This window comes from Eurytemora carolleeae, unplaced genomic scaffold (assembly GCF_000591075.1).
Source record: "Eurytemora carolleeae unplaced genomic scaffold, Eaff_2.0 scaffold632, whole genome shotgun sequence".
In the NCBI taxonomy this organism is placed as follows: Eukaryota; Metazoa; Arthropoda; class Copepoda; order Calanoida; family Temoridae; genus Eurytemora; species Eurytemora carolleeae.
This window is the reverse complement of record NW_019396522.1, coordinates 108,352-118,928: the sequence shown is the minus strand read 5'-3', so window position 1 is coordinate 118,928 and position 10,577 is coordinate 108,352. Positions and strand designations below refer to the sequence as shown.

At 29.8% G+C, this 10,577-nt stretch overlaps 1 protein-coding gene across 1 annotated transcript; it reads right to left on the bottom strand.

The window, feature by feature from the left end:
* Positions 1-148: 148 nt before the first annotated feature.
* On the bottom strand, positions 149-10,260 carry LOC111704817 (uncharacterized; the record flags this gene model as incomplete). The annotated part of the gene is given in 3 exon segments (XM_023477169.1): positions 149-501; positions 798-858; positions 10,092-10,260. Coding segments are annotated over 3 exon segments (453 nt in total), but the record flags the coding sequence as incomplete, so codon positions are not given.
* Between the last annotated feature and the right edge of the window lie 317 nt (positions 10,261-10,577).

Below are 10,577 nucleotides of genomic sequence, written 5' to 3'. Positions count from 1 at the left end.
GGATAAGTTATAACAGAAAGGAACCGAGTGTTTGCCACAAATTCAATATGAATTCTCTGTATCTGATTATTTGATCTAACAGAATTAATAGCTTTAAGTGGCAAAGACTCAATTTCTTAAGAAAAATAATGCACAAACTAAAACTGACCTTATGAATTGAAATATCTGAGAGAACACTGCTCGGTTTCCTTGAGTGACCTCTCGGCGAGGTTTCGGGTATAAAGGCGAGGTTGACCTCGCCCCCGGACAAGGTACTATTCGTGTCATTCTCCGAGGTCACAGAGGAGCCTCGGTCCTGGTCTATGTATTCCTTGTCAGCCTCGATACTTTCTACATCCATGGTTTCCTGTTTTTCTTTAACTTGAAAAATATTATGTTCTGTGTTTGATTGTTCTCCATTAAAAGGTTGATGTCCTCCACCTTGCTCGATGTCCTCTGTATCTAGTTTATCCATGTTTACTGAAGGTTCATCAAGACGTTTGGGAGAAACAACAATTAGATCTGAAAACACAGGATTTTAATAAATTTTGTGCAATCATGGAAGGGCAAGAACTTTTGCGTTGTATATCTCGGGATCAAGCATTGATTAATCTAACTATTCGATATACTGGGGGATTAAGCATTTATACTTAAATTCAAAAGTGCCCACATCGGATATCGAGATCAATCATTCAAAATTGATTTTTTAAATAAAAAAGCAATACACAAGTAGTTGTTAAAAATAAATTAATTGAATACCTTCATATTCTAAACCATTTACCTGAGTCGGGTACAATCCCTTTTGCTAAAGCTTTTACCTGAACTACGTTGACCAGCATGCAGATGGGCAGGCTCTAATATCTTCTTAAAATCAGAATTCTGAAATAAATTTAAAAATTTTAATTATTTTATTTTATATCGAATCTATTTTTTTTTGTTGGAACTAATAAAATATTTTAGCCTGGTTTCAAATTACTAATTTAAATAGAAATATGAATAAGCCAGCTTTATTGGGGTTAAAAACTAAATACTTTTCTCTCAAAGTTCAAATTTTTCATCTGCAATCTAACTATCTATCTATATATCTATCTATCTATCTATCTATATATCGTATCAATCTTTCTATCTATCTATGAGAAAATGATAAACAGGTGTCCATTGTAGGGGGAAGTTTTAGGTTTGCCAAGCATTTCCTGTAAAACGGTTTAAATAATTACTTTTAATCCCCTCAAAATATATCTTATTATTATTATGACTATTATTATTATTATTATTGTTATTAGTATTATCACTATTGTTATTATTAAAAGGGGTAGGGGTGGGCGCCACGGTGGCTCGAATTCCGGGTCAGAATTATATACCCTAACCCAGATATATGATACTGTAGCAAATACCTTACCAACTATATGAGAATATTAATTCAAGCTTCAAGGCGTTATGGAAAGGGGGGGGGGGTTGGCATACCACAATAAACTTCGCAATGTCTTGTTTGATTAAAATATTTGATCAGTAATGTAAATTCAAAACTAGCTGAAAATGAAAATCTAAAAAGTTTAAATTTTTAGCTTACGATTCAACAGATTTCCTATACGTTAATGTATCTTAAAATATCCCCCCGAAAGGCTTTATTAAAATACAGAAAAGAAAAAACTATTGATTATAGAATATATTAAATAGAATTAATATATAATTGAGATGACAGAAAAAATATTTGCAAGGATTTAATAAAGACTATTTTGGAAATTGAAACATGCAAAAATTTTGTAATTTCAGGTTGTTATTAATTTTGATATTACATGGACAGAATTTAGATAATTTATTATTGTTTATTAAAAATAAAGTTGTTTGAATATGATATATAGCTTGTTGTTTAATTACTATAGTTCATTGCATACATTCCTACTTTCCTATGTGGTGGTTGTATAATTTTGTAAAAAATATTTACGATAAATTATCTCAATCAGTCGGCTGTTTAAATATCATTAATTCAGAGTCCGCTGATCAGAGTTGTAGTGTTTGGCACTATATGTTGAGAATAAAATTATTTCATGATAAATTTCCAAAAAAATAATTGTTGTCAATCATGAATTCATGATATTTGCGGTGTAAAATATGTCTGTACGATAGCAGTATAGCCATAGACTTTTAAACTCACAGACATATTTAACAAAGATTGCCAAATACGGTTTAATCCACCGACAAATATAACAATAATGGCATAAAGACAGACAACTAAAATTGTGTTTACAACAGACACCTGTAAAAAAATTTAAGATATGCAAATTAATCTGCAGATATAGATCATCTTATATCAGAAACCACGTGACTCTATCCTCCATTAAATCAAGGAACCATTTACAAATATTATTTGTGTGGTTACAAATAGAATTCATTTAGTTAAATTATAATCTTGAGTTGTCTGTGGTGTAATAGTTCTCTATCTTGAGTTGTCTGTGGTATAATAGTTTTCTATCTTGAGTTGTCTGTGTTATAATAGTTCTCTATCTTGAGTTGTCTGTGGTATAATAGTTCTCTATCTTGAGTTGTCTGTGGTATAATAGTTCTCTATCTTGAGTTGTCTGTGGTATAATAGTTCTTTATCTTGAGTTGTCTGTGGTATAATAGTTCTATGAAGACATGTCTTGTTGTTCAACTGACTTGTAAATTTGTGTATTTTTTTTAGACACTATATAAATTTTAAAGCCTCTGTTCTAGTTATTCTGTTTCTTTTAATTCTAAATTTTCCGTTACACTTCTCCCATCAAACTTTAATAACCTTTACTTTTTTATTTCTTAAATTAGATCTTCATTTGTAAAATAAAGTATTTTTAACTTTTATTATAAGCTTGGGAACCCAGTGTTGCCCAGATTACTCTGAGTTATTCCCGCCGATAACCCGCGCTTGGTCATAAATTACGACTTTAGCTATGTTTCCCTTTAAAAGCCGACCCATCCAAACCCAAGCTAAAAACATTCCCATGGTTCTCCCAAGTTCCCCAATTAAAATTTGAGGCAATTCTGTCATGGAATTCCTGTGTTATGATCTGACATACAAACAAACAGTTTCGCTGTTCAAGTCGACGCACTCAATTAAGAATCTCAAAACCAAGCTAAGAACCCCAATCAAAATCAGAGGCAAATCGGTCAAGTAGTTCCTAAGTTATGATCGGACAAACCAACAGACAGTCTAACAGAGATTACAACTTTATATATATAGATATTATTCTGATGTTCATCTAAACATGTCAACACCTAAATAAATAAAAGATGTTTATTGGATGCAATATTTTTTTAAATTTAGTGTCTTCTCTCATTATGAATAATGATTTATATTGCTTCGTAAAAGCTTACAAAGCGATCTAAACAGTCGGAAACATAATACATCAACTGTGCCATATGAAGATTTTAAAACTGTAAACTGCATCTTATTGTTGGTCAAAGGAGTATTTGACAATATTTAGTTTGTTAATTTATTTCACGTGCTTATAACTAATTGTAGCTTCTGTCCTGTATTTCCCTTGTATATTTGTAAATACCTCATTCCGTAGTTTTCCAGACTTTCCTTATCCTCTTTATATATTTCTTCAGAAGCCAACCCCTCATCCCCATCCCCCCCCCCCTGTGCAGTGGATATATTAAGTGCATTCTCCCACCCTTTTCCTACGTTAGAAACGGTTTTACTGGTTTAGTAGTTAAACCCTTCATATTTCCAAACTACCTTTTTTCTATTTACTCATTTAAAGATATAGAAAAGTATTTTATATATAGAAAAGTATTTTATATATAGAGAAGTATTTTATATATAGAAAAGTATTTTATATATAGAAAAGTATTTTATATATAGAAAAGTATTTTATATATAGAAAAGTATTTTATATATAGAAAAGTATTTTATATATAGAAAAGTATTTTATATATAGAAAAGTATTTTATATATAGAAAAGTATTTTATATATAGAAAAGTATTTTATATATAGAAAAGTATTTTATATATAGAAAAGTATTTTATATATAGAAAAGTATTTTATATATAGAAAAGTATTTTATATATAGAAAAGTATTTTATATATAGAAAAGTATTTTATATATAGAAAAGTATTTTATATATAGAAAAGTATTTTATATATAGAAAAGTATTTTATATATAGAAAAGTATTTTATATATAGAAAAGTATTTTATATATAGAAAAGTATTTTATATATAGAAAAGTATTTTATATATAGAAAAGTATTTTATATATAGAAAAGTATTTTNATTTCCCACAAAGAACTAAACGCGTGGATTTCGCGGTTGAATGAGACAAGCATAATACAGACTAGATAACTATTTACTAGATTAGTTTAAACAAGATAAAATATCATAAAAGAATCAGTTTACAATGGACAGCAAAATTTGGACAATAACATTTTCAAAAGGGGACTTAAACATATCCTTCAGCTGACCTAACCTTGATTATTGGATACATGCCGTGTGTCTAAAAATTCAGGCATTCAGGCTAAATGAAAATCAACATTCAGCACCATTAAGAAAAGTTAAATGTCCATTTTGTGTGAGACCCCAGAGAAGGTTAATGGATACTCAAAATTTCAAAAAGTAAATGAGTTTTTGCCACAAGCTTAAAATTGTAATCCCCATATTCATATGCAACCCGATGTTGTAGATCTTTAATATTTCAAACTATGAATTATGTTCGAGCAAAGAGCCAAAGTTTGAAATAGCAAAGGTTTACATCATCAGGTTTGAAAGAAATAGGGATTAGAAAATTTGAGTGTGTGGAAAATACTCAGTTCCATTTCATAAATTAATCTATATTATGAAGAAAAAAACAATTTGTGAAAAGAGAAAAAATTGACTTAAACTCTAATTTTAAAAATCCCAGATCTTTGTAAGCATATTAAATTTTGCTATTTCAAATTTCTAATTTTGCCTAAGCAATACCTGAACAAATGGTTACGCTATTGATTTGCAAAAATTAAAAAAAATTGAATTTTCAATAGTAGTTTCTTTTATCATCTTTCAAAAGTAGTTCAAGTTGGGTTGTAAGTTTACGTATTGTTTGAGTTACGAATCAACCTGATGTTGTGTTTAAGAAATGAGTGATTTGACCTAATATTGAGTCATTCACTATTCACCAAGCATGGATGCGTCAACGGTTTCCGTTCAAATGATTTCTTATCTAAGATTTTTATTTTGACATGGGGCGAACTTTTGGAATAATTAAGTGATTTAAGTTGGAAATATTTGAAAACATCCAAAAATAGAGGTTGTGGGAATATTCCCCCAATTAAAAAAAAAATATAAAAAATAGGAAAAAAGTAAAAGGACAGTTACACATTTTTTTGTTTACATTGAGTTTAATATAAACTAGTGGTGGATTGTTAGTATTTTTCGACAATAAACTAACAACTTTAAGATATACAAATGATAGATTTATTTGTAATGTTTAAACAAATGAAATAGACTTTATGGGTTGTGGAAAAGGTATAGGTTTTACGCAAAACGGGCATTTTTTAGCATCTTTTTAATTCGCAACGATTTTTGACATCCTTTATGTTTGTTTATATCTTTTACACTTTTTAAATCAATTTTAGTCAAATCATAACTCATGAACCCCTTGACTGCTTAGCCTCAAATTTTGGGGAGAACCATGGGAATGTTGATAGCTTAGTTTAGAAAGTCTAAGTAGAGTGGCAAAAAAGCTAGTATATACTATAGAAATGTATGTACATATCTATATTTATGTTTACCATTGCTTAACCATTAACATGAGTCAGTATAATGTCCCTGTGATGCCTACTCCAGGTTTGCAGTAATGGACATATTATGTTAAGTGTCAACCAAGGAGAATAGTAATATCAAAAAGTAAAAACTATTTTTTAGTATTTTTTTATTAAAACTTTTGAATATGTTTATTGTTTTGTTTTCAGTAAAGAGACATTTTTGACATTTTGAAGTCTAGAGAAACTACAAAATATACAGATATAGGTTTCAAGGGTACCGTTGTAAATCGGCATTTTCAATTCCTTTTAATAGTAAATTAATTTGAAAATTATCATTGAAATCCAAATACGAGGCTTAAAAGGACTGCGCAATACAAAAACTTTTTTGGAACAATTGTTTGATTTCGATTTCCTGAAAATATTCTCTTTGAAAATATGTGTTTTATATCTTGTATGTATATGATTTATGAACTGACACTTATGTATATATAAATTGTTGTATATCTATATATTACAATCATATATCTCTCCCTAGAAGCAGATCTTTATATATATATAGTTATTTTTCTGAAAGTTTGTTAAGAATATTTGTCAAAAACTCCGATTTTCTAATCCCAATATCTTTGCAACCCGATGTCAAACCGTTGATATTTTAAACTATTAATAAAGTTAGATCAAATAATCTTTGTTTTGAAATATCAAAGGTGCCTTTTACGCTCTTTCCAGCATTTCTTATTCAAAATGCGTACATTATTTTGTGCAAAATATACATTTTTATCTTTAATTTTACCATTTGAACTTTTTTCAGCGAACCATTTAAAGATTCCAATAACTGCAAGCATAATGCTAATATTTCTCCGTAATGTCGGCTAATGGTGCAAACTTCAATAGAAAAAATCCCAATTAACTTCGCTAATTAAGTATCTCGAGAAATATTTTTGTAAAAAGTTTTCAACGCTTAATTACAAATTTCAAGGGGGATGAAAGCGTCTGATTGATTTCATCTTAAAACTAAATATAGGTTTGCACAAGACGCTTCGCGCCCATTTTCTAGATTTAATTTTAGCTGTAAAAATTGCTATTCAAGCTTACATTTTTCGGTGTCTGTTTGTCTGTTTAAATTTGCTCATTTTCAAAAATAACAAGCGAAACATTTTTCTGGACAAAATGTTTCATCTATTAGCATCCATAAACCTTCCCTGGGGGTTATACGAGTTGGTAGGATTAGTTTAGCCGTTTTGATATTTATTCAGGAAATTACTTGTTGTTGTTGCATATGTTTGTACATTTAATTTTCTTATCCCCCGCCGTGCCCCCCTTTTTGTTAATAAACAATGTTAAGCTTTTGAGCTTTGCCTTCTATGTTACCATTTTATCTTTGTCAATTAAAAGTTTTTTAAAAATCGTAGATTTGTTCCTTTCCATCGGTGGATTTTCAAATTTTTTCAAAAGTCAGAATTTTTTATGGGGTCCATATATATAACAAAAATGTATTTGATAAATGTTTTTGTGAGGAATAAGTTCCACACATAATCGGATACTTCTGTGTAAAAAATCTTTTTGCTCAAAATAAAATAAAACCTGTTCCAGAATTGTAAAGATCCAAGGTGTGTTGGAATATTGAAGGGAAAATATGTAAATACTTATATTTGAGGTTTATAAAGCAATAAAGCTGACAAAATCCAGTCAAGAAGATGCTTGATATTTGAATATTGAGTTGAATCAAGATTTCAGATTTAGATATAGATCGAACCAAATATGTATACTGAGTTAACCCTAATTCTGCTGGAATATATTTAACCCCTAACCCTCCGGCCCCCTTTTACTCTATATCCCTAGCTGAATGGTGTCCATATCTTTATAATAAAGCTCTTCGCTCATATATAGATATTGTAGTGTCACACATCGTTTCGCTTTGATTTTACCGATCTAACTAACTTACTAATGCTTTATTGTAGCCCTTAACATGTACAATTTAAAAATAAAAAACTTTTTTATCTACAGTTTTTAGGACGAAATCTGGAAAATTTTAATAGTTTCTTTGCTTGAGAGCTTGCAACCTTTAAATCGAAATCCCCTCAAACCCATATCTCACACTTCAGTTTCAGTAAAAGTAAATATTTCCATTCACTGATAGCGCTGATTGAAAGATTCTTAACTCTGATTGGATGATGAGATAGATAGAAAGATAGATGTTACCGCCATACTGTTTCTATTGGTTCAGAATAGACAACAAACACATGACTGAACCCTGAATAGATCAGGCGTTATTGGACCGGCATACAGGAGTGAGCTCATTATCTACTCCGCGTGTTCTATATATAATAGCTGATAATAGGTGCATGTTCTTTCACCACACCGGGAGGAGAAATCAACTAAAGTGAAAAAGAAGAAAAGGAGAGAGAAAGAGAAAAAATGTTATCCCAGGAAAAGGGAGAAAAATTAATGTAGTTTGAATTTCTAATACCCAATTCTAGTTTAAAAATTAAAACGGGGAAAAAATTAAATTTTTTAATTTTCTTTTCATGAAGTTTTTGTAATCTGAAGATGGAAAAGTATTCCAATTAGATCGAATTATCTTCACCATAAGTTTCATGAAATCAAGATATGAAGAAATGAAGATATTTTAGCAAGAATTTTATTCCTCATAAGTGTACGCAACTGGAAAAGTTTAATGAGATAAATTCTTCTCTTCCCAAAAAGAAAATCAGAAAACGGAAGAAATTTTAGAAATCTAAAGTTCGAAAGACAGATCAAAAAACAAAAAAATATCTATCGTAAACTTTTCCTTATGAGGAAGTGGTATGAAAGATACATTTTCTTTAAATAAATTATTTTCCTTTATAGAGCAGTTTTATTATTTTGTTACTGCAAACAACAGTAAAGTAAGTTTTATTTTTTGGGGACACATTTGTACGCTAAAAAACAGGGAATAACAATCATCTTACTTTATTACAGGGGGGGGGGTCAACTTAAAGTAAGAATATACAACCATGGAGGTCAGCTTCTACAATTCAACCCTAAGAGATTAGTATTTTGTCGTGTTTTTAACCATCTTCATATTCTATTCTTGTCTGGGTTTCAGGATGTTTGTATCCAATAAACGTCAAAACGGCTGAACTGATCGAGCCCAATTTTTGTGTGAGACCTCAAATGACCCCGGGAAGGTTTATGAATTTCAAAAATTTTCCTCCAATAAAATTCGATTTTCTTTAAATTTTGAAAATCCACGAAATTTTTATAACATTCGCAAACTTTTTTGGGGGTTATGTTTCACAATGTTCACAAGAGAAAATGTTTGTAATTTGAATAGAAGATGGGCGCGAAGCGTCCTAAAAGCCTAGTATATAAATACTTTTCTTGTCTCTGACTGGGTGTTTGTCCGATTGTATCCAATAAACATCAAACGGCTGAACCGATCGGGCTCAAATTTTACGTGGGACCTCACAAGACCCAAGGGAAGGTTTCTTGTTGCTCGAATCACAAACAATTGTTTTCAAAAGTTTTGGATTTTTGTCAAATTTTGAAAATACGCTAAAAGAAATTATTAAATACGCGAACATTTTTGTTATTGATTTTAATATGTATAAAGAGAAGGTGCTCAGAGATAGGATAATTAACATCTAAATAGAAGATGGGCGCGAAGCGCCCCTCAAGCCTAGTTTTTTAAATTATAATTTCTCAATAAATTTCGAGAAACCAATCCAAATAACCGATTAGTCGGCCCTGAAAGGTTTAAAGTTCTATTAGAGTGAATCATATAATTTGTTTTGTGTTAAAAGGTTTTCGGAGCAATTTCTCCTGAGAAGAATAAGGATATTTCCGGTCTAGGCTCTAAACAGAAATTAAAAGATGCAAAATATTGCCAGTTGAGGACAGTATGTACAGTATGAACAGTATGTTCAGTATGTACAGTATGTACAGTATATACAGTTTGTAAAGTGTGTACAGTATTTACAGTATGTACAGCATGTACAGTATGTATGTTCAGTATGTACAGTATGTAGTGTACAGTATGTACAGTATGTACAGTATGTACAGTATGTACAGTATGTACATAATGTACAGTATGTAAAAACAGTATGTATTGTACACATGAACGTGTTAAAGTCGTCAAAAATGGTTATTTAATTTTTAATTTACTCTCTTAATACATATAACTCTAATTAAATTGTTTTAAAAGCTTAATCATAGATTTAACTGATACGATTTTTAAAAAAATCTAAGTGCCGGTTTTTCAAGATAAATTGATCTGCATCATTTGATCTCAAGAAATTACCATATAAAACCTTGTAGCTATAAATATATTAACAAACATCAAACACTTTTTTGATACAAAAAGAATGATCAAATTTGTCAAATTTGTAACACATTTTAAATTTATTACTTACCAATTGTGTAAAGGACAGGGTAACGATACTTCTCTCCATGTTTACTTTTATCTTTTTCACTTATTTTTAAACATTAGAGTTGATATTTTGTTATTTGACTGATCAAACTCTTGTTGTCTCGGATACACTGAATTCATTAATGGTTTTTTTATAATTGGTTCCATAAATTTCGGAGTAAATACAATACAAACTTAAATTCAGGATAAAATTGTAACTTGTTCTGAAATTGAAAACAATGTGGGTTACTTTTAAACTTAAACAAAGAAAAATATTTAGAAAAAAAAATTTCAAATAAAGAAAATTTCCCGAAGTTTACGATTGCGGTGTTGTCCTGGACTGACCGATTGTTATAAAGAACTGAGTATTTATTGTCAACTCTTGGAATTAACCTGTAAATACGCAATCTAGGGCGTAGATAGATAGATAATATGATAGATAGATAGATGAATAGAAAGATAGACTTAAAGATTCAATTATTTTACTATA